Below are 24,929 nucleotides of genomic sequence, written 5' to 3'. Positions count from 1 at the left end.
AGGTTCTTCAGTTTAGAGCCAGCACTGTATACCCAAAGTATACAGCTCTCCTCCATAAAATGCATGGGTGATCTCATGCACTGTAGCTATACTGATTCTACTGTACAATGCAATTCCTTGTCCTTGGAAACTACCTGAAATCTCTTCTATCAAAGCAGTTAAGGATGGGCACTTCCAGAATTTCAAGTGCAGATACAACTATTACTAGAGAGTAAGCTTTTGGGTGGGTGTTTAATTGCTAATAAGACATCACAAAGCCAACAGTGGTTGTATGCAGCCAGCTCCTTGTCTGACTTCACATAAACAGAATCACAGAAACACTATCAAAACCTTTGCCAAATAAAAAAAGGGCTCCAACTGACAACAAGTAGATATTGCAATTTGGCTTGCCCACACTAAAATTTGAATCATACCATCAATAGAAAACTATTAAAAATGTTAGTCCAGCATAGAATCACATTGTTAAGCACAGTACTTAACAGCAATTTCAGGACACCTAAACCTAGTCCTGATCCTACAGTACTTTGAAGCACACTGTTGAATTACCTCCCCCTTTCATCTCAATTGCCCAAAGAAATTCCGTTAACTGAGTTAACTGGTTAACTGAGACTCTACAGTCTTGTATTTGGACGGAAATGACTCTGCCACAGGAGGTGTTTGGAATTGATCAAACCTTAAACCAGGCTTCCCAGATGAGGCCTGGTTTCTCATGAACATTTTGTACTAAAGCTACTTTATCTGAGGTGTTCAAGGGTTCAGATCCAGATGGGTATAATTTCAGTTCAGCCTGCAGCATGCTGCAGGAATCACAGACTAGGTGATGGAATGCTTGTATAAACACTTAGAGGAATATTTCTATTCGTGTTCACAACATCAGCATGCAAAAAACAATTTAGGCAGCATCAGGTGAGATCACTCTGCAATGGTTCAGGTTATTCAAACCTTTTACACCCGGCAATTACTGATCTACCTCACACATGTGCAAGTAAATGTATATGTGCAGTTCCATAGGATTTCATCCCATCGCCAGCTCAGTTCTGCCTATATTATGTGTGGATCTGCCTAGGCAGGTCACCTTTTCTGCCAGATTTGGATTCTACAGTTTCCCTGTTCTCTCAACACCGGCCTGAACTGAGATCACACTGATATAACCAGCAAATAGAGGCTCAGGGAGATAATACTGCTAGGCAGAAAAAGCAGAAAACTCCTGGAAATTTGCAAACCTACTCTTTGCTGTATTACTAGTTCAAGATCTTATTAAGTATCACTGCTTGGAGACTGAGCAGGGATAGCAATGACTCAAAGTACTTCTTGCCTTAAAAGTTCTGGCACTTGACCCACTTCTTACAAAGAAATAGGAAATCAGTTGAATTCCTAACCTTACATTTCAGATCACTAGTGACAGCACTCTTGTGGCTCTCAAAAGCTTTGGCTCCATAAACATAATAATCCAGCTTGTTGCTACTTCCAACAATCCTCTTGGTAAGGTAACCAGGCCTCTCAGGCATGCAATTTCCATGATAGTGGCAGGATCCCCATGTGCTGAAGTGTCATGCCCTCAGCAGCAGCATGGCAGCAATTCCCTTCTCTCCAGAAAGCTCTGAGTTTTTTTTCAGAGACTCCCCAGTAGTTCTTTCAGTTGCTGCAAACTTGTCACCTTTTTAAGGCATGTGAATCAATAACTCAGGTGGATTGAGTGCTACATAACCCACTTCTTTATAGTGATGAAGGGTCCAGTACACCCCACCACAAACAGAAGGCAATCTAGGTCTTCTAAAATGCAGTTTTAATTTTTTGCTGGTTTACTCAGGAACAACCTGTGATGTATTTCCTTTAACCACCGTTAAAACAATTCACTAACATCTGAAAAGACTACTCTGTATTTTTATGAATGAAGAGTTACGGATGTCCCCCAATACAGAACCTACTATGAAGGCTACTCAGTACTTATTGATAATGTAATTTTAAAAAGTTGTTATTTCCTTGCAGATTTTTCTGTAAGGGTACAATTTTAACAAAGTATGACAGCTATTGGGACTGATAGTATGGCTTTCCTGTGCCTCAAAAGAGGCCTATCAGAAACTTGATTGTAGCCAAGTTATTTCAGACTAGTTTTCAGCCAGCTTCTAAATGCTACATTTACCTAATTCTGGCTTTAAATCATACCAGTTTGCTCCTCTGCAGTCTGAAAACAGCCAGAATACCTCAGCCTCTACACTAATGCACCTGAAATACCAGGACTCTCATCCTTTGCCTGAGGAAAAATATTTGATCCATGTTAAATTTTCTTAAGCCTGGAGATATATGGAGAGATATATATTGCTGCATCTTCATTGTATTTTCTTTCACTCATTAAAAAGCAGCATGGCCTGCTGCTTACATTTATCTACAAAAAATTGTTGAAGAGAATAACATAATCACAGAATAGTTAGGGTTGGAAGGGACTTCTGGAGATCATCAAGGCCAACCCTCCTGTCAAGGCAGGGTCACCTACAGCAGGTGATAAGCAACACATCCGGGTGGGTTTTGAATGTCTCCACAGAAGGAGATTCTGCAAACACCCTGAATACTTCACAGAAAGATACTGCACTTCCTCCACCAATGTATTCTTTGCTTGCTTGCTTCACCACTTCTGCATGGGGTATACTCAAATCTCTTTCACATAATTTCACAGGTGCTTTGATCTGATGCCTCCATTTACAGTAATAGGAAAGAATGCTGCAATCCAAGATGTACAGAAAAAGTCACCTTAAGAACAGAGAGATGGTACATCTTTGGGATGCTGAGCCATAATTCCTTCTTTTTTTCTAACAGCTAGGACTTTTAGACGTAACCTCCATTCTCTTGCACACATGAGGTTGCTTGGTTAATGTCCAGAGAATGTTTGGACTGCCAGAGGCCCATCTCAATTACCTCAGCCTCCAAAGACAGGATGCTAGTCAATACAGTAGCTTTAGAAAAAGGTTGTGACTCACTCTGGCTTTCCTGGAAAATGCTAATGAAAATTTTTTATTTCCTTGGTGCTTCCTCTAATTTGGAGCAGGACAACAATATCACCGATGGGCTATACTTGGTCTAGCTGAGAAGTTAATCTTCCTTACAGCAGCCCTCACAGTGCTGTGCTTTGCACTGGTGGCTACAGGGGTGTTGATAACACACCACTGTGTGGCTACTGCTGGACAGCACTGGCACAGCACCAGCGCCATCTCCCCAACATTCTGCCCCCCCATCAGTAGGCTGGGGGTGAGCAAGATCTTGGGAGGGGACACAAGTAGGCCAGCTGATCCAAACAGACCAAAGGGGTGTTCCATGGAATACCATCAAAGATGTAAAAGCTAGGAAAAGGAGGAAGAAGGAGGAGGCATTTGTTATTTACATTTGTCTTACAGAGCAATGGCTACGTGTCCTAAAGTCCTCCTTCCCAGGAAGTGGCCTGACATCGCGTGCTGATGTGATGTAGGGACTAAAACCTTTGTCTTTTTCCTTGGCTTGTGTACATGCAATCTTTTGCTTTTGCTTTAGTAAAATGCTCTCAACCCACAAGTTGTCTTCAGTTTTATTCTCTGTCTCCTGACCAGCTGAGGAGGGGGAGTGATAAGTGGCTTAGTGGGCACCTGGCATCCAGCCAAGGTCAAGCCACCACAGTTCTTTTTTGCTCCCAATATCGGGTGAGAAAATGACAGTTTTATATCATGCATGCTATCATTATTGTGGTTATTAAGTAGCAAGCTCCCTTGCAGGATACTAAGTTTGTCAGCTGCTTATCTTTTTATTTTGCCAAGTTTGGGAACACATTAATACGAACAATGACTCTTTTGCCCTTACCTTGATGGCTTTGCCATGCTGGGGGAGCTGTCTTGTGGAGATGATGAGGGAATACATCCCCCTTTCTCTGCCCAGGATTGATGTGGATGGATTTATTATGCAGGCTCCTGCAGTCCTTGTTCATCCCTACAGTGAGCTGTTTAATACTAATAATTAATACTGCTAGCAAGTTATGGCATTTGTGTAATCTGGTGTTGTCTTGATGTAAGAGAAAACAGAAGACAACAGTTACATGTGTTGAATCCCTGCTTCCCAGGAAATGGCCAGACATCAGTTGCTGCTGTTAAGTAGATAACAAAATCTTTGTCTTTTTCCTTTAGCTTGTACGCAACCTTTTGCTTTTGTTTCAGTAAACTACCTTATCTCAATCTACTGGTTGTTTTCCATTTACTTTTTCTCCCTTTTTAGGGGAGAGAAAAGCTGAAAAGGGGGACTGATAAAGGGGCATCCAGACAAGGTCAGCCCACCATATGGGCCAATGTATATTGTCCACCAATCTTATTTTCGATGCAGGTATTTTGGGTTTGTTCTACTAAGAAATATTTTTGTTCATTTGTACATGAGGAGAAATAGGATATCCCAAAGGGCAGCAGGAAAGAGCTTCCCTTGAGGGAATCATAGGGGATTGATCATTCCTTTCAGACAAGCTTTTGAGAGTTGTCTGTCCAACCTCACTGAAACCTACGTGCTCTGCAGTAAAATTGGCAACCTGGGAAAATACTGCAGGCACTGAAAATTCCCAAGAAGGACTGGCCAATGTGGTGAGCACAAAAGGCCAGGTCTCAGTGCAGTTTCCTTCAGTTTTAAAGTACGCAACTGCCTCGGATAGCTATTTGAGAACATGCCCTTGTCGCTAGGACTCGTCACAGAAGCTGCACTGTTTTGCAGGCTAACCACGGCGTGCCGCTAAGTGCTCCTGACAACTAATCTTTTAAGTATTTTGCTTTAATCCCCAGTCAGAATTAAGACGCACAACAACCACTAAACCATTCCCACTCCACACCACCTCCCTCTGACAGCCCCCTGTGAACCGTCCCCACACAACCCGCTGCGCACCGCCCCCTAGCGGCCCCTCGGCACCACGCAGCGCGGGGGCGCCCGAACGGCCCCGTTGGAGTTCCGAGGGAAGGGGCGGGGCGCCGCCTGTCCCGCCCACCGAGGGACCGAGAGCGTGGCGGCTCCGCGGCGAAGGGGCGTGGCCGGGGCGCGAGGCTCCGCCCACCGCCCTCCGCCAATGGGGGACGGCGCCGCGGGGGGCGGGGCTGCCGCAGGCCCGTGGTGGGCGGGGCCGGCGCGGAGTTGCCGCAGCGCCGCCGCTTGTAAACAGATCCCGCCCCACGTGACGCGTGCGGTGCTTGCGCGGGGGCGCCGCTCATTGTCCGCGTTCGTGACCGGCGGGTCCCGCGCGGGGAGCGGGAGGAGGCGATTCCCGTCCGCCCTTTCTCCCTCGTCACTCCGGTGGGGAAGCAGCGCACCCTCCCCCTCGTACCCCGGCCGCTAAGATGGCTGGTGGTGGGCGGTAAGGCGGCGCGGGGCTGCGGAGCAGCTGACGGGACGGGAGCGCGGAGGGCGGGTGGCGTGTGCCCGTGTGCGGAGCCGCGCAGCGCCATGTCCGCCTTCGCCCTGGAGGAGACGCTGGAGGCCGACTGGGTGGCCGTCAGGCCGCACGCCTTCCAGGAGCGGGAGAAGCACAAGTTCGCTTTCATCGTGGCCTGGAACGAGATCGAGGGCAAGTTCGCCATCACCTGCCACAACCGCACGGCTCAGCGCCAGCGCAGCGGATCCCGCGAACTGCGCCGCGGCGGCCCCGAGGCCGGAGCCACCTCCAAGGCCGGCGGCCCCGCGGTGCGCAAGGACCCGGGGCCGCCCCGAGGCTGCGCCCATCCCCGGGCCGAGGCGCTGCCCAAGAGCCCGCTGCGCGCCAAGGGCAGCCCGGCCCGGAGGCCGCAGCGCGGCCCGGAGGCGGCAGGTGCCGCCGAGGAGATCGAGGTGCTGGAGCTGGGGAAGGAGGACGTGGCCGCCGCGCTGTCGCTGCCGCCCTCGCCGCCGCGGGCGGGCGAGCTGGGCGCTCCCGACGCGGAGCCCGCGGGGGAGGAGTGCAGCTGGGCCGGCCTCTTCTCTTTCCAAGACTTGCGGGCCGTGCACCAGCAGCTGTGCTCGGTGAACTCGGAGCTGGAGCCCTACCTGCCTGCCTTCCCCGAGGAGCCCTCGGGCATGTGGACGGTGCTCTTTGGAGCGCCGGAACTGTCCGAGCAGGAGATGGACGCTCTGTGCTACAAACTGCAAGTTTACTTGGTTCACAGCTTGGATACCTGTGGCTGGAAGATCCTTTCACAGGTGCTCTTCACCGAGACCGACGACCCCGAAGAGTATTACGAGAGCCTGAGTGAGCTGCGACGGAAGGGGTACGAGGAGGTGCTCCAGAGGGCCCGCCGGCGCATCCAGGAGGTGAGGCTACTGCCTGGTCCACATGCCCCCACTTCAGTGTGGCATTTAGTTTAATCTGTGACATCTTTTTTAGTCGTGCTTTTCCTTGTTTTCGTTGTCCTGTTCCTTAGTGAGAAGATGAGGCTTAACCTTTCCAAGATCTCTGGGGCCAGGATTTAAGGAGGTGCAGATTTCCCTACTCATCTGAGTGTGGCTCAGTGCCTTTTTCTGTGCAATCAAATGAGGGTGTTTTGTAAATAAATATCCGATGGATTTGGCAAGGTCTTGGTCCCGTATAATTTGTTCTTGCATTGCCTTGCACCAGGATGTGTTGGGGTCTGAATTTTTTCTGTTAAATGAGAGCAACAACATGTGGTGTTTATTTTGACAGTACAGTTTAGGCATTTGAGACCAAAAAACTCGAGGTTTATACGGGCTCTGGGTGCTGAATCTAGTATTTATATAGCGAGATTATGTTTTCCAATGGAGTTGGAATAAGTACAACTTTTGTTTACCTGAGAAGTTATTAGAGTTGGGATTTTTAAAAAGAGCTAGCTGTCTGGTCCTAGTGGGTATTTGCTGTGTTGTTCTTGATATTGTCTGTCAAGACTTGGATATTGCAGGACGCTTCATGTCTTTCTTCACTGTGTACTGTTTTAGACAGAGTAGTTGAGGATGTCCGTTGAACTAACTTCTAGCATCAGTATGTGAGAATTTTTACACCTTCTCGGTCTTCATGGACTGAGTTGTATGAGGACCCAGATTTCCCCAGTATAAAATGAGAATTCTGCACTTGTTTTTGTGCATCAGTGGCCTTCGTCCAGAATGTACCCGGACCTATCAAGGTGTGGCTATGAGTATGAATCCGGTTACACTATTCTTTATTTTTGCAATCATCTTAATTCTGTTGTGGATATAGGTCAAGTTTGGCTGCTTCAGCTACCACGTATAGCCTGCCAATATTCTTTCAAAAAATGTGTGGTGGTGATCGTTTTTTTGCTTGATGGGGTGTGAGCATATCTTCTTGCTCTCTGATGGCATAGTTTTGAGTCTCTAGAGTTCAGGCCAAGGTTTTCCTTGGTGACTGGAGTTACTGAGTATGAGAAAATTGTAGTATCAATGATGTAATCACGGTAAGAACATCCAAGTATAGCATTGCCAGGTAAAAGTGTATTTCTGAACTATTGCATTAGGGTATGTAATTTTGATTTTTTTTTTTAATGTCTATTTAAAGGACTTAATTAAATCTTGTTGTATAGTGTACAATTGGAAATTAGTCTGATAAGATTCAACAGTAGTTTTAGTCCACAGAATATGAAAACATATCATCTTTCACAGTTTTTTTGACTGTATGAATGCTTGAGAGTGTCTGCTTAGATTAGACTTAGCCTTCAATTCAGCCGTTTTTACAAGGAGCTGTGCAGGATAAAAGAAGCTCCTGTTAAACATGTGGAATTTAGGAACTAGATATCTAACTCGAGGGATGTGGTGTTTTTGAGGAAACACTAGTTAGGAATTACTGAGAAAGAACTATTTGTTTCTTGGAGAATCTCAATTTCTGTTTTGTTAGTACCAGTACTATTGGCAAAAAAATAAATTGGTTCTCTAAGCTGCATCATTTTATTCTCTGTTAATGTTCTGAACTTGGTGCAGATAAAATGGCAGAGCCTATGTATGTATTTGACTACAGTACAACCTTCCTTTCCCGTGGTAACCAGTCTGGTAGTGTACCTAAAGTCAATACAGCTGTACTTCTGTCAGTTGTGTAAGTCGATCCTTCTTTAATTAAAGGTAGTTCATGTTTAAGAAAAGAAACCATTGGAATGACCTGCTCTTTCCCTCTTGGCTCTCAGGTTTCTCTTTTCCTTACCTGTTAGGGGTTTACTTAGTCTACAGGAAATGTCTTTATTTTAAGCAAATACTGATACTCTTTGTCATTGCAATTCTAAGCAAATGAAGCAGTGGATGATGGGCACTGCTTGGTATTTCTGAAGTAAAGGTTTTTGTAGTTTGAAGAAAACCTACTGAATCCATGTAGTATCTCACACTTAATTTCCTTTTCCATCTGTGCTGGAATTCTGTCAGCTGATAGCAGGAATGTTGGATCCAAGCAATTTTAAACAATTTTGTCTCTTACAAGAATTTCTTGGGAAAAGAGGAAGTGTCTGAGAAGCACGGGTAACCAGAACGGTATCTAGGAGGGAATGTGAAGGGTCTTCATTAATGTAAAATTGTCCAACTCCGAAGACCTTGATTTAGTGTCTTAAAATGTGCCTCTGGTTTATAGTTATTTCATGTATCTCTTCTATTTCCCCGGACAAATTCCCCTGTGCAGTTATGCTATTACTTGAGAAATGCTTGCAATTTCTCTTGATTTGTATTCTTTGGGGTGGAAAAGCAAAGTGAGCAACCAAACCTCATGTTCATTGTTTTAAGCATCCCCTGCTTGGACATTGCTTGCTTTCCGTAAGTTACACACAAGCCAGTTTATTTTCACAGCAGTTAGTAATTGTTGCTTTTTGTAACAGTAATTTTTATCTCAGTCCGAATTTTAGTCCTTTAATAAACCATAAGAATGTTGCAAGTAGAAACAGATCCAAGATGAGTAAGTAAAATAGTTGTAGAGGAACTCTGTGACCTGGGATTCCTTTCTTCTGCCTGATTTGCAGTTTTGAAATAGCACTTCCTTTATTTTTTTCAAATAAAACGATTAATTTTGGAGTAGTTGAGTAATTTAAAGTAAAAACTTGTTCATTAAGTTTATACCTGTTGAAAAAAATCCTCAGGTACTCAGTTAAAAGATAAAAAGATGTTATTGCAACAGAGAGTATATAATTGAATCCTTATTTGGGATTGCAGCTTCCTGGGCAGTATTTCCAAAACACTAAACTTTGTGTCAAGAAGGCAGAAAAAGTTTGCCTCTGTATTCTTCGTCTTGCCAGTTTCTTCTCTGTGTTCTTCCTACATATAGAAGAGTTGCTCTAGGCTAAGTGTACATGTTTGTAAATTTCTGTGAGTTTAGTAATATCAAAAATGGTGCTGTATCTCTTTGTCCATTCTGTGTTCTCAAAAGGCTGAAGGAATATTTTCCTGAATAAAAAGTGGTGTTAGTTTAAATTATGATCAGGAGGGATGGGTGGCTTAGTCATGCCCCAGCCACATTTCCTTGTGTGCTCTTGCATAGAGAGTTGAGGGTTTGGGAAGCGGATCTATACGTTACATGTCTACTTCAGCATCTTTGAATTATCAGCCCTGTTGCTGTTCCATACAGCTCTTAGTTGCCCTGGTAGACTGAAATTTTGTGGATGACAGTCTATAGGATCTTGAGTGCCAGGTATAAAACTAGTCAGAAGCTTTCTTTGGTTTTCTTTTTCCTTTATAAAAGCTATGAATTCTAGTGTTTGCAGGTAAACAAATACCATTTTGTATCCCTGCTCTATGTGTCTTCTTTTAAGTATTTTTATTTAATATGAAAGTTCAAAACACTTTTAAGTGCCTGATTAAATGTTGAAGTAATTCTGGAAGTATCTTATCTTCAGTGGCTGACTTAAGACTGCCTTGAAAGTGAAGACCTGCTGCTCTTTTTAATCTCCATCTCCTGTGTAGTGATGTATTTGATAAGTATGAGAATAGTCCTGAAAACCTTTATCTTGTGTTGCTTGACTTAATTTTCTTTTGATTCAAAGAGCTAGAAAGGCTAAGGAAAAACAAATCTATTTTGTTACAGTAATAACTTGTATGGGAAGAAAATGTAGGGTTTTGGAAAGCTATTTGGTCACTTTATTTCCTTCATTAATCAGATAATTTTTTTTTCTAAATTACTTTTTCATGTTTAGTAGGCAAGTTTATTTTTGTTTCAAATGAATTACATATGCTTGTCAAATTAGAGGAAGTGGCAAAGAATTGGTTCAGTTATATGTCATGGAGTTTCACATTTGTTACTTTCCAGCGTGTATTTCTTCAATATTGTCACTCATTTCTCTTTATATCAAAAAAGGTAAATAATATCCAGTAATATTTTGTTTTGTCGAAGCTGTTCTAATATATTAGTAATAAATAATATTCAGGATTGTCTCAGTAACTAGGAGAATTTTATTTCATTGTTTTTGGCCATATGCATAGAGTTCTAAAGTAAATGTCTATATGGTAGGTAGTGGGGCACTGTAACAAAAGTGGAAGGTTTCCAAAAGTGTTGTGACTGGTTGCTGTTCAGTGATCTGCATCTAGGCACAATGAGATTTAAGGAGAGCTTCAACATCAGACTCAAAAATAATGCAAAAGTAAATATAAAACATTACAAAAAGTATTCAGTGTTCCAGTAACACAGAAAAAATGTTAGCAGCAGTAGTGTTCCCATCAAAACCAATGTAACATCCTTATATACAAGAAGAAGGAATGACTGAATATTGTATATGAACTGCAGTAATTAGGTTTAGAAAATACATAAGGTGTTTCAGGAGGGAACAGAACACTTTGGGTTAAACGTTGGGAGCACAGAGGATTAAAATAAAATACTGTGCAGGTTTTTTTTTCCTATTGACATGAGGAGAACATTCGGGAAATGCTGAGCATTTGGGAAATCCAAGCTACTTTTGTTGGAATGCTTTTTTTTCTACTTATTATTTGTAGATAGCACTGAATTTTAAATCCTTTGTAAATAAGCTGTTTAAGTGCTGAACTAGTACTGTAAGTTAGTACTAACCAAAATAAAATGTGTAGGGTATGCTCTGTAGAACAGGCAGGTAGCCTCCAAGCTCTTGAGAGGCACCTACGTGGTATTGATACTCTGGTTAGTACTGAGCTACTGCTACTAGAGCAAGCTGACAATGACTACTGCAGCTGTATCCAAAAGTCAGAGTACTTAAAACAATGTACATTTTTTCAAAACATGGGCAACTTACATGTACACAAAGAAAATGGCATTGACTTGAAAAATTGGATCTTTCTTGACAGAACTTAAATCTTAGATGAAAAGTAAAAGCACATTCTGTAGAATATAGCAGTATTAGTTAGACGGCCTGGACTTAATGTTTAGAAACTGAAGACAGCAGCTTCCCAGTCTCATAATTAATTTCCTTATCCAAATACCTGGGAAACGGAAAAAAAAAAGAAAAAAAAAGCAATATATGGTCTTTTTAACTACCTAAAGTGAGATTGGGGAACCATTTATGTCTTTTACTTGGGAGAGTATTCTGATGCTGAGATAATTTTACTTGATACTCACCTTGTTTCCGTAGATGCAGTGATAAATTTTCCTGGTTTTTGTTTTAAATTTTTGGTACCCATTTACAGCATTTTCATATGACAGAATATTTTGAAGAGATGTGAACAACCCATGTAATATATGTTCTATAATCCATTGTGCTACTCAGGATTCACAGCTTTCTTAATTTTTTAGCTTTTTGAGATGATATTGGGTTGTACTTTCTTCATGTTTACCTTTGTCTTGCATATTTTTTCTCATTTTTTTTCACCATTATCTTTTCTCTTCAATTGAATGTCCTCCCTTCAAGTAAATGCTGTTTGAAACTGCTTTCTTAAGCCAGTAACATTTTTTTCCTCTCCTTTTCTGGCTGACATAGTGTTATTACCCAGGCAGGTTTGGAATTTAGAAGCAGATTCACTCTAATAATTTAATCTTTTTACGTTTCCTTCCTTAACGTGACAAGACACTCTACAAATATCAGGGAGGATTGTGTGCTTTACATATGTAAATATTGCTACCACAAAGCTGAAGAAGGCATTGAGAAGCAGAGATTTCTGGAAATGACTACATTTTTTGGTTTTGAGGATGTGCTTTTAACATTTACTTTTTAATATTATTAGAAACATAGCATTGCAATGCACCAGGATATTGCTGTTACTGGAGAAAAATTCAGTTGAAGTTAGGGCTCAGTCCAGCAAAAGATGTATCTGCCAAACTTCACTTTTGGAAGAGATGAAAACCTAGACATCAGAAATATGGTGCAGAGAGAAGGAAGATAGGACAGGAGGAGAGGGAAAATGGTATTTTAAGGATACAGAGCATCACCGAGTTAGTCAATATGTATATGTATCTGTTTTGATGAGAAGACAGCTAGCTTCCCTGGCAAGCCAGACTTTGGAAATGTAGATAAAAATAGAACACCGGTGATATATCAGCATGACTCCCCTCACCAGTCACAAAAGCTTTCAGTTCTAAGAAAGTTACTTTCATTGGTAAGACCCTATCTCTGGGTTTCCTTTCTATTTATTTCTGGGTGTAATATTTTTGTAGTAATATCAAATGTATGGTTGTGAGTTTTTTGGATTACTAATGGCAAACATTACCCATTCAGACAAATCTGAACACTTGGTGGACTTCTTTGTTTAGGATTTGCTTCTGGAAGGGTGTTAAAAAACACTTCCAGTCATTCAGCAAACCTTTAAATTTTGTTTTAAAGGAAGTTGAGTACTTCTGATTTCTTAAATGCACAAAACAACCCAAAATGTTTATTATCTACTGTTACAATACTTTTCAAAATGCATTTGTAGGCAAGTGGTTCTGACCTTCTTTTGGAAAAATGCTGTGATATTGGTGTGATGGAACTGGATGGTTTTGGTTGTTTTTTTTTTTAATCTGAAAAACGTAATTTAAATAAACAATTAGCATTTGTTTGTGGTGACTTGCAGACAATTTGTGTGGGTCATCTAAAATTGATAGTAGCACAACTTTTCATGCAACAGTATTGCATCATGACTTGTTTTGAGCTACTTTAGGGAGAGAGTGTTGTAAAAGATTTTCAAAAACTTAGAATCATAGATTATTATGTTAGAAGGAACCTTACTGTGTTTTCTAGTTGAACCCCATGCTTAAAATAGAACTAGTTTGGATTAGGGCTTTCTTTTTTTTTAAAGAAAGCCTGAACTTTAAAAAACATTGCATGTTTTATATCTGTTGTAAGGAAATTTTAAAAATGAAGAAGAAGAAATGAAAAAAAAAAGAAATTAATGTATTAATTAAGTTGTGAAACTTTCGAGGGGGAAAATCTGTAGATCAGGTCCAGAAGTTTCTAAAAGTTTGTAATTTTTCTATGGTGTAAATAGTCTTGTGGCTTCAGAGCCCAAAATCTTTAGTCTTCAGTAGTGTATTAGTTGTTCATGATCATCAGATGTCCAAATTTTAAATTGTATCATTTTGTCACTTCAGAGTAGTATAATTCAGAAAATATTGATATATGAGAGGAGGTTAAAAAAATCCCAAACTACTTGCAATATTGGAGGTGTTCTGGAAGAGTTGAATAAATAGGTAAATGGTATGTATAATTTCAAATGTGTTTTATCATGCATGGTTTTTATTTCACTATAACTTTTAAATTGAGTATCCTTTCCCATTCATTTCTCCCTAAGAACAGGAATAAAACCAACCCAAACAATTAGCACCACTGAATACAAGTCTGTGTTACCCTGGTGCTCATATAAATTGCTTTTCCCTGATACACTGTTCTGTTATGAAAGTGATTTAATAGCTTGTAATTTACTGTATTTGCTGTTAAGGTAGGAGGAAAATGTGCATGATACAGGATCTAAGGATTGTCTTGATATCTTACTTAGCCTTTCGTTATTAATAGTGGACTGTAAATATGTTCTCTCTACTGGGCTTTTTTTGGACATATTCAGCTTTTAAATAAAATTCCCGTTATTTGAGCTTGGAAACTTTAAAAATTGCATTTAGGGATGTGAAATGTTATTTCTTTAGGCCTGCCTGTCCATGATTTCACCGTTGGATGAGGTGCTGTAGAGGCTGAACTCTACCAGCATTGAAAGAATACACAGAGAGCCGTTTGAGTTACCTCTCAGCTGTCACCCACCTTAAATTAAGGAGGTTCATCAGCTGTGTTGTTGAAGGGAGTTGAAGAACTGGATCATCAGCTTGCTAGTGTTGATGGGGGGGGATGCTATCACTTTCTGTCCTCCCCCCATCAGCTTTGTGTTCCTTCCTGTTCTGCTTCTCTGTTCCTGTGGTATGCTGATTCAACTCAATCTCAGTAAATTACTCCAAGAGAGACTACAGAGTAGTTTTCTGCCAGATGCTGAGTTAGTTTGTTGAAGGATCTGAGAAATACTAAAGCCAGTGAAGTGGAGGAGAGGGCACCTGAGACCAGAAGGAACATGGAATCAAAGTAGACTGTGAAGAAGAGAGGCAAGTGGGGATGGGAAGTAGAATCTTCTTTTGATAGGAGCAAGCTATTGGGTCAGCTTTAAAAAGCAAATTCACCTACACAAGTACTTAGAATCTGGTGTTATCGTAATGCTTTACCTGCTTTGAATTAGATTTTTAAAAGTCTGACAGTAGACTTATCAGACATTTGAGAGTTGTTACCATGCCAAATGCATTGTAAAACTGCTAAAAGTACTAATTCAGTGCTGCTGATCTAATTCCCATGAGCTGACTTCACAGTGAAATTGATTGAACATCTTTAATTTTTTTCTCTTCCCATCAAATGTTCTTCTTTGTTTTCATAAAAGAACGTTTGCTCTTTACTGTAGATGGGTGTTTGGTTAGGCCTGTGTCCTGACATTGCAAACCTTACATGAAAGATTTTAAGAGTAGCACTGTAATATGTGGTAACTAAATGTATTTGTTGTATGCAAATCTTAGTCTGTTTAGATAGTTGTCAGTTTTGAGTATCTTGAGTATATTTTCCGGACTAACAGCATGGTTCAGAAGCACAGAAGAAGATAATCTGTGGACCAGAAGTTATAGTATTTTATGGCACAGCCTGAGCACTTGTGTAATGTATGTTCTCAGTCTTCTGACTTGCAGAAAAAAAAATTACTTAGAACTCATTAGGATACCTGTAAAGTAAGTTCTTTGCCAAGCCTTCAGGGTGGGGTGTTGCCTAGAAGTCTTTTTGTTCAGAGTTACTATGTTCCTAACTACCAGTGATTCATTAGTGACTTTAGCTTTTAGTTATTTTGCCCCTTTTCAAAGGAAAGGGGTCCCAAAATGCTGTAATAAGTCTGAAATACAGATCTAAACAGATCTATTTTATTAATCGAATTATCTTACAATGTAAATACCTATTTCTGTGTTACTGACAGGAAAAGGAAAACCTAGCACTCCTGTATAATGAGTGCTCGGATGCAGTTAGCCCTTGTTTGCTATGACTTCTATGCTAGAGTAATACACTAAATTCGAACTAATACCTGGTATTTATAAACACTCATTTGACATGACAGTCTAACTCAGGAGTGGCACAGCCACATCACAGCAAGGTATGGTGACCAGACAAGTACCAGCTAAAAAAACCCCACATGGTGTTACATGTTTGTCTTCTTTACAGGGAAGGAGATGCGTAGTTTTTAATTGTTGACATCTCCCTCTCGAGCTTTCAGAAGAGATCTAGTGTTCCATATGTTGTTGTCAGAGCTGACAGCTTTATGCCTGAGCCTTGTGATTTTCCAACAAGTTAAGTATGTACATACAGTTCTGCTGAGATTTCTGTTTAGAATTTTGTGTGGGAGAAATTGCATTGTTCAGTAATGATGCATACATGGAAGTAATGTTTTGGCTCACTTGGCTGCATTAAAATACTGCTTCAGTTTTTGTCACTCAGTTCAGTTCTCTTCCTTTTCTGTGGAGTTATATTACTGGTAGTATGTTGCAATGAGATGTGTTTTGGTAGGCTGTGTAAATGATCTGGACAAAAGCAATTGTTACTGTCCAGGAGCTGTTAACCTGAGTATAAGTGAAGATAACTGATAGGAGTGAAAAGAAGCCTAGCAGTCTGCTGGTCATATGCTTCTGGGTTGCACTCTTGTGGTGGGTAGATTTTGTCCACCAGGTGCCCACCAGGGCTGCTCTGTGACTCCCCTCCTCGGCTGGATAGGGTGAGAAAATGATAGGGTCAAGATAAGGACAAGAAGAGATCACTCACCAGTTACTGTCACAGGTGAAACAGAATCATCTGGGGGAAATCAATTTAATCTATTGCAAATAAATCAGAGTTTGATAATGAAAAGTCAAACCAAATCATAAAACATCGTTATACCATCCCTTCCTTCATCTGGAGCTCAACTTCCCTACTGCTTTTTCTATGTTTTCTCCCTGGATGGCATAAGAGGAAAGAGAAGCTGGGTTGTGGTCAGTTCATCATCTGTTTTCTTTACCACACCTTCCTGTTTGTGCTCTTCCCCTGCTCTAGCATGGTGACCCACCTACAGGAGACAGACCTTCATGGACTTCTGGCAGTATGAGTCCATCTCATGGGGTGCAGTCCTTGGGGACCAGACTGCTCCAGTGTCTGTCCTCCATGAGATCATAGGTCTTGTCAGAAAACTTCTCCAGCATGGACTCCCTCATTCATGGGGCCACAGGTTGCCAAGAACCTGCTCCCGCATGGGCTCTCTATGAAATGGTGTTTTACTTCAGGGCTCATCCATCTGCTCCGGTATGGCGTCTTTCACAGCTTGCAAGGGAATTTCTACACTGGTGTTTGTAGAACCTCCTCCAACTTCTTCTTTACTGACCTTGGTGTGTGCAGGGTTGTTCCTCTTACCTGTTCTTGCTCCTTTCTTGGGCTTCAGTTGTTGTGCCAGCAGTCTTTCCCCATCTTGAATGCATTATCCCAGAGATGCTATGTGGTTGCTGATGGATTTGGCCTTGGCCAGTGGTGGGTCCATCTTGGAGCTCACTGGCTTTAGCTCTGTTGGACATGGGGGACACCTCTGGCATCTTCTCACAGATGCCACTTCTGTAGCCCCCCTGGTACAAAATCCTTGCCACCCACCCATAACATCTCTGCACACATGTGCTGAGGTACATAGGCTTGCTGTGTGCAGGTAAAGGACTGTTTTAAGTAGTGTTTAAAGGGGAATAACATAGTTCATTTTATATTAGCGGCTCTTCAGAGAAGCCTAGATAACACATCTTATGGACATGTTGTTTCTTACTTTTTTGTGTTTTAAACACCCCATGTTTTGCTTTCCAGTATCTTTGTTGGGTTCTCTTTCGTTTGCGGTTCATTTTTTTTGAATACATGTGAACTTGGATCTTGTTTGTTATGTACGTTTTATGTGTGCTTTTGGTTTAATTAGTTGAATTAGCTCAGCTCTTCTTTAAACAACCATTTAAAAAACCTTCTCCAAATGCAGACAATAAACTTGGCAGTGCACTTCAAGTCCCTGTCTTCAGAAGCCTCTTTGAAAAAAACTGGACACTTTTTGTGCACTCAGTAGGTGGTCAATTGCTGTGTTGTTTCCAAATAAGTTAGTATGGAATTCACTTGGTTTTTATCTTTTGTAAATCTTAAGAGGTTAGACAGATGTGGTGCTGGATCCAGCACTTCCCCTGCTAGTCAGTATTATCTAATTTATTTATGACATCCTCCCTCCGTATCTAGATTTTGCATTCTCTTAGATGATTTCTGCCCTAGCAGTAAAATGTACTTCAGATCTGTGTGGGAGAGTCAGGCTTTGGTCTGTTACTGCTACAGTAATGCAACTGATCTTTTTTTACTACAAAGGTAAGGATTATTGATGGCAATGCAATCATGCAAACAGCTGGATGTCCTGGCGAGTCTTAAGCTTTTAACTGTAATGGGTTACGTTTAAGTACAGGATCACATGTTTGTAAGAGTGAGAAAAGCAGTTTGCCTGTAGTGAAGATTTAATGTAATTGAGACTCGTGCTTATTGTCAGGACATGTGGGAGCGTGTTTGCTTTTAACAATGATTTTGTTTGTTTAAAGAGAAACAGTTCTAAGCACGTTCTGATGCAAAAAAAGGGTTGCCTTCTAAGTTCAGTTGCTAAAATTTTGTATACAGGTTTTATGTACTCTGTAGCTTTACTTCTTTATAACTCATTGTCTGAGGCTCATTGTGGAGTATTTCCAGTGCATCATCAGGAGAGTTGAGAATTTTACTCTTAGGACTGCTGTTCTCAGGACAAAGGATGGAGTATCTAAAAACTACTCTGCAGTACTCCTCTCCAACAACAGCTATCCATAGTTTTACCTGTGAAACTGAATATGCTTCAATTTAAATCTTCAGAACTCTTCTTGGAAATGGCAGGTAATACTGTCAGGCATCTCACAATCTAAATTCATAGTAAAATAGGGTATTCTGTAGTTATTTTAGAACTATGAAGGAGTTTAGGAAGATACTGAAAAATATCTTTATGAATGATTTTATCTAAAAATGGTTATGTGTCATATCACAATGTTTTTACAAAATGCACCAAAAAATAGGAGCAGCAGGGAAAGTTTTGGGAGTATTAGCGAAGGAAATGTAAGACTTGACTCTTCTGTGATTAAATCAAGCTTTGGATTATGCTTCCAGCTGAGGTCAACCTGCACCTAATTACACTGCTGTAATGCTTTTAAAGCTTTTTGAACAAAATTTAAAAAATACAGAAGATAGAAATAATCTTTATTATATAGTTCAAATATATGTGCTGTTAAATTGAAAAAAAAAAAGTGTTTCCTGCTGGTTAGAGTGTATCTGCATAATAGTTGCCTAAAATATATGATTCGTTTATTTGTGAACAATGTAACATCTGTGAAACATGATTCTTAAAATAAATGCAGCATTCAATGGGTATAGAGCTAGTCAGGCCTGTACAGGATGTTACTCTGCTCTCCTCCACCCACTTCTTTAAATAATATAATTTAAAAAATTGTGAAAGTCAAAAATTCATACTGAGACTGTTGAAGTAAATGAGCAGTAACACTGAATGTCTGTGCTGAGAACGTCTTTGCTGGGGCATAAAACATGCCACAGAAATGGTTCGTGTATTTTATGCCAGCACCTTGAAAACTGCCTGGCTTTAATGTTGCAGGTTGGTCTAGACACTTGGCTAGGTACTGATTTAGGTACTGCCTGTGTGAAAATGGGAGTATACAGAATCAAACTACCTGTGAGTCTGTGGAAGGCGTGGTTTCCATTATGACATTAATTCTGTGGCTAGTCCCAGAATCCCAGGTATCTAGTAGTCTGAATACTATCTGGATGGCAGCCAGCTAAAAAATGCTTCAGCTAACTTTGATCTGGAACAGGAAAGCTCCATCAGACTCTGTTATAATGGGAGGTGCTCTGTGCAGCCAGTTTTTCACCATCTATTTCCTGTGTCAGTGCCCCTTCCAGGCTGGTGGCAATAAAGCACCTGGACTCTTCATCCGGCTTACAAGGCTCTGTCTAGAAGTAGAATCAAAGCTACTGTGGTCTTCTGTTCATACCACACTGGGTTGTTAAAGACTTGGTGATTGGTACTCACTCCAGTTCCAAAATGTGAGAGAGAACAGTTCTGTATTCCTTTAAACCATTTATACAGAATCATTTAGGTCAGAGAGGACCTTTAAGATCACCAAGTCCATCCATTAATGCAGCACTGCCAAGTCCAAGGCTAAACCAAGTCCTTAAGTGCTACATCTGCACGTCTTTTAAATACCCCCAGGGCTGATGACTGAGCCTCTTTGCTGGGCAGCCTGTCTCAGTGCTTGACAATCCTTTTTGTGAAGAAATTCTTCCTACTATCCAATCTAAACCTGGCACAATTTGAGGTTATTTCCTCTTGTTCTGTGACTTGTTGTTTGGGAGAAGAGACCAATCCCCACATGGCTACAACCTTCAGTTAAAAAACAAACTGTACATTTAGTGAAGGAGTAAGACTCCATTAGGATTAACCGCAGCAACCTCCAGCCTGTATTAGGCAAGATTAGGGAAAAGGGTTGGCAGTTGGGAAGGTATTTCGAAGTGCTGTATTAGCTATACCATCTTACTACCTTTTGTTTAGTAAACTTAGAGTTGATTTTTATAGTTAGTTCATGTAGTTCAGGTGAACTTTCCTAGAAGCTAATCTACTCAGCTTGGGAAGACTGGATATTTGCTGAAAGGAAAATACACCTTTTTGAGTGGGGTTTTAAATTAGGTATTGTACCGTTTTGAGAAGTGCTGTATCTAGAAATCCCATTTCATTTTTTGTAGGTCTTTCCCTCCATCTTTCTTCTCTTGGGGAAAGAAAAGTAGGCAGCACATTGCATATGGAACACTACAGTTTTTCTGCTTCCTGCTTTCCTGGTAGCTGCTAGGGTGAGCAGCAGTTTTTAACCAGAAGGAGTCAGATATTTTGATTTATTTAGGCTAATCTTAAAAAACTTGTTCTCTAGACAATTCACCACTTCCATGAAAGGCATCTTGATACCTTTCTTGTAGTGAGGGTCCCAAAGCTGAACACAATATTCAAGCTTTATGTCCAAGGTTAGTGTTTTTCCATGAGAATGGGGTCTGAATAGATGGATGGGTGTAATGAGGCTGTATGTTAGAAGTACTCTCAGGCTGGTTACTTTCCTACCTGTTTTGAAGAGTAGAAGAATTACTGAATAGCTCATTGATCTTTGCATTAAACCAAATAAGATGATAGCCTTTGGTTTCTAAGTAATTTTTCATGTTTCGTTACATCTTTTTTTTTGCAACTGCAGATTCAATGAAATTTTGTCATGGTTTTCATTCAGAAAGCCCTCATTAGTCACAGGTAATTGATTCTGTGTGCATCGTTGCCTTAGGAACAGAGAATGGAAGCTTACCTTGTGTTAATAGTTAAAGAATATATATCTATAGTTCTTTATTAATTGGTTATGAATAACGTGCCGTCACTTCTGTGTTTGTTTTTTTATTGAAGGTTTGGTATTTTTGAAGGAGTTGAGAATTAGGATTTGATTTGATTTAGGTTTTGGGTAAACCCAACAGCAGACTAAATAGGACTGGACACAGACAAGACCATGAAGTTATACCCATTTACTTACCTTTTGTCTGCCAGGAATGTATTGATAATTCATTATTTTATCCCTACTGATTTCAGGGATGGACATGATTTTTTTTCTGAACAGCCAAGTAGTTGTATGTAGCTACTAGTTTTTAGTGTCCTTAAGATGTCTTTATACTATACTGATAATCATAAAATTGAAATGGTCCTTCATTTCTTGGCACTTTCACTTCAGCTTGTGCAAAGTTGTGCCCGTCTACCAAAATACCAGAACTTTTAAATAGGCTTTAAGAATGGGCTGTGAATAAAAAGCCCCTGCATTGTATTGTTCTGTCCCTGGAATAAATTTACCTAGGATTCCCCTTTTAATGATATTTAAATTATTAAATTTTCTCATATTGTCATTTTTTGTTGCCCTCTAGAGTTTGTATCCTAGTGGAGTAGTAGGGTTTCATTATGAAACAAAGGTGTAAATTTATTTAATAGTAAGATACTAATAGCCTAAGCAACTAAAAGGACATTGTCATGTACTGGTAGAGCTACTCTACCCTCTTGCAATGGGTGGCTTGACAAGAAAGATTTAGTAGCTTGATGGAGAGATAATTACAGCTTAGGGACTGCAGAAGGATTTCTGATTGTGCCTGGGGAAGGTAGGAGAAAGGTGGTATATGGCAACTTTGCTTTTAGGCTCTAGTCACATGGAAGTGGAGCTGAGGAAGATGGTGTCTTCTTAGACTAGATGGTTAAAACAAATAGTGAGTTGGAATAATGTGTGAGATTCATGGGGGCTTAGGTCACGAGTCCGAGAGTATCTGGGTTGCTATAGTTTTAGGTTATGTGTGTCTAACACTAAAAGTTAATAAAATGCTGGTTTTAGAGACTGTATGCCCAGTGGTGGTGTTCTCAGTGAGAACTCAAATGCTAAAAGATACTGTGTGCTACTGGAAGAGCAGAAGAGCTTAGCAAATGACTTTGCGATAGGAACAATTCTCCGTGTGAAATTGTTCAGGTAACAAAACAGTTTGCCTTGTGCTGCTGAGGAGTTTCACATCTGTTCTACATGGTCTCTCCCAGACCTTTCTTCTCTGGTAAGCCTTAATAAGGGAAAGCTCTTCCTGTCTTTTCATGGAATCTGACTGTTATTTTGATGCTGAACGTGTAAATGAAGCCACTGTGAGCATCTCTGTGTTCTGCTCTGCATCCTCTCTCTAGCCTTCTTTAGTGCTTCAAAGGTAGAGTTACAAACCTTAAACAAACTTTCCATTATGAAGAAAAAAATTTTTCTTACCCATTCTGGTAACTGAAACACAGTTCACTATACAGAGAGTATTTCACAGATGGCTTAGCATCCAACTTGAATGAACAAATAGAAGATAGGATGTATTTATTCCACAGTGTTCCTAATCTTCGGTAAGTTTAAATAAACTTGGACTGTGAATATATGCTTTTGAGATGATAAGGACAAGAGACTGACTTAGAAAATGACGTAAGAGGGGAATTAATTTCAGGTAGTCTTGTCTTTGTAAAGACATCAAGTATTCCACATGTCTGTATGAGATTAGCTTTTATTAAACAACTGAATATTTTTTATTAGAAATGGTGAAGCGTTTCCAGCACCATGTAAAGTCTGCTCAGGCAAATGCCGAAAATAGATGCAAAGGGAGCATATACAATAAAAAAATCATACGTTGTATCTAGTTTGTACAAACATGCGAATTTTCTGCTTCATAGGCACTAAAAGACAGAACAGACAGACATTGATGTTGTATTTTCTTATATGAATTAAGGTAGTTTTATACTAACATCTAAGTATTTTTTAAAGATTATAACAAGGTAATTCCCCTTGTAAAGTTAAAATTAATGAAAACGTCATACATTTGAAGTTTTTTGATTAAACTTTCTAGGAAGTTTTGTTTTGTATAGATGCCTCTCTGTGTCTGAAGCCACACTGATGTGGTGGGGGCTGTGTGGGTCTAAATAATAGACTGACAAAAAAACACAAAACCAAAAATTCTCAAAAATGTAGGAAGTTCAAAATGCAACTCCTCTTCTTGTCTCCTTTTCTATCACTCCTTTTCTCCCTGCTCTGATACTCAAAAGTGGGAAGTGTCTGAAGTAGCATACCGGATTGCTACATTAAGTTGTTGTTCTAAGTTGGTTTTTTCTGCTGTCTTTGTGCTCATATTCATTACCTTCCAATAATTTTTGGAAATGAAAAGATCCATCTGAGTGCTGGTCAGTTAAGGTTGTCAGAGATGTGCTTATACTTAACTGGTTAAATTGAAGATTTGTTTCCGGGACTATGATTGTTTTGTTTTGTTTTGTTTGTCCGGTGATTTTGTGGGAAGGAGAAGATGATGCATGAGGATAGACTAAAAAAATGTTTTTTAAATTACTTTCACTTTTAGCAGGAATGTTCCAATATTTTCATTAAAACTCATACTTTTTCTTCAGCTTCTGGAAAAACATAAGAATACAGAAAGTATGGTAGAGCTGCTTGAACTGTACCAAATGGAAGATGAGGCCTACAGTAGTCTTGCAGAAGCGACCACGGAGCTCTACCAGTACTTACTGCAACCATTCCGAGATATGAGGGAACTTGCGATGCTTAGAAGACAGCAGATAAAGGTAGGGCAAAGGCAACTGAGATTCTTATTAATTGGGAAGTTCTGCTTTTTAGTTCCTATTTACTAGTTCTGTTATGCGGTATACAAAGTGTTATTTTTCCACTAGATGATGACCCTATTTTTCTGGGCTCTTCACTCAGATGCGTGCTTTTGAAGAGTGAGGACGTCTGACACACGTAGCTAAACGCCGTCTGTTTATCTTACTATCTTACCCTTCAAATGCATGGCTGAATTAAATAGGTCAAACTTAAAATTTTGTGGTTACTGGGAATATTGAGTAATATGTAAAATACAAAGAGATGTGCAGTATTTATACTATTGTTAATTCTAGAAGATTACATAGGAAGTTACTTTTCATTTTAGTTTCCTGAGATTATCTGGTGAACTGTGGGAAGTCAGTAGCTTTTTATGTGATGTTGCAAAAGACTTAAACACATGGAACCATATTAAAATATATAATTTGTTGTAACACTTGAGCAGTATATTTTCCTAAGAGCTAAAAAAGCCATCTGAAGAATACCACTTTTTGGTAAAATTGTTCTAGAATGAGTGTTTGTTATATTTGAAAGTAATTCTAATCTTGAATGCTTAGCCACAATTAACCAATGTTGTCTTTATTGCATCATAGAAGTACTTTGGATAAAATTATTAGTTCCTATGCAGATTATTAAGACTGCAGCCTTCTGATTCTAAGCTAAAATTTTGTTTCATTTAACTTTTATTGTAAATGTAATTTTCTCTCAGCTTGACACCTAGTTCAATTAGCCAACATTATTTTTACTATTTTCAACTTAAAAACAGTGTTTCTCTCTGATTTTGAGAAAGAATGAGGGAGGGAGGCAAAAGGATTTACGGTGTACTAGTTTTATTTTGATTGTGTTCCTAAAGTAATTTTTCAGGAATCTCAGCAATCTTAAATGAACTTGGTTTTATAATGTGGTGATGTTTTAACTAAAAGTGCTTTTTTTTTCTCGTGAATGATAAATGTTGCTGCACAGAGAATTGTCACGAATATTTTTTTCAGATGTATTACACAGTTGAAGACTATAAACACGACATTTATTAAAAAGCATTCTTCAAAGCATGATGAAATAATTCCCATTTTATTTGAATTAATAGTAGAGAAAAAGATTGTTTGTTCTTTTGTAAAATAAGAGAAGGTAAATATTACAATGAATAGAAATACATATTAAGAGTTGTGTTTTGCTCTGTTTCGATTTTTTTAAACCTCAGTACTCTCTTGAATTCCAGTTTTAAAATGCATCATTTCATATTCTTCCTGAAGGAGTAATGTTGGTAAACTTAAGAGGTGTGTTCTGTGGTTGACTG

The 24,929-nt window shown here is 39.9% G+C and overlaps 1 protein-coding gene across 2 annotated transcripts in view; it reads left to right on the top strand.

The window, feature by feature from the left end:
- The first annotated feature begins 5,115 nt into the window (after window positions 1–5,115).
- JMY (junction mediating and regulatory protein, p53 cofactor) overlaps window positions 5,116–24,929 on the top strand; it is a 66,121-nt gene continuing 46,307 nt past the window's right edge. For both annotated transcript variants that reach the window (XM_048290969.1, XM_048290968.1), the window contains exons 1-2: window positions 5,116–6,273; window positions 23,428–23,601. In XM_048290969.1, coding sequence (XP_048146926.1) covers window positions 5,434–6,273; window positions 23,428–23,601 — 1,014 coding nt within the window. In that variant the 5' untranslated portion in view covers window positions 5,116–5,433. The remainder of the gene's footprint in view (window positions 6,274–23,427; window positions 23,602–24,929) is intronic.

The sequence above is a fragment of the Corvus hawaiiensis genome, chromosome Z (genome assembly GCF_020740725.1).
Source record: "Corvus hawaiiensis isolate bCorHaw1 chromosome Z, bCorHaw1.pri.cur, whole genome shotgun sequence".
NCBI lineage: Eukaryota > Metazoa > Chordata > Aves > Passeriformes > Corvidae > Corvus > Corvus hawaiiensis.
Note: the sequence above shows the minus strand (reverse complement) of the source record. Positions and strands in the feature narration are given on the sequence as shown.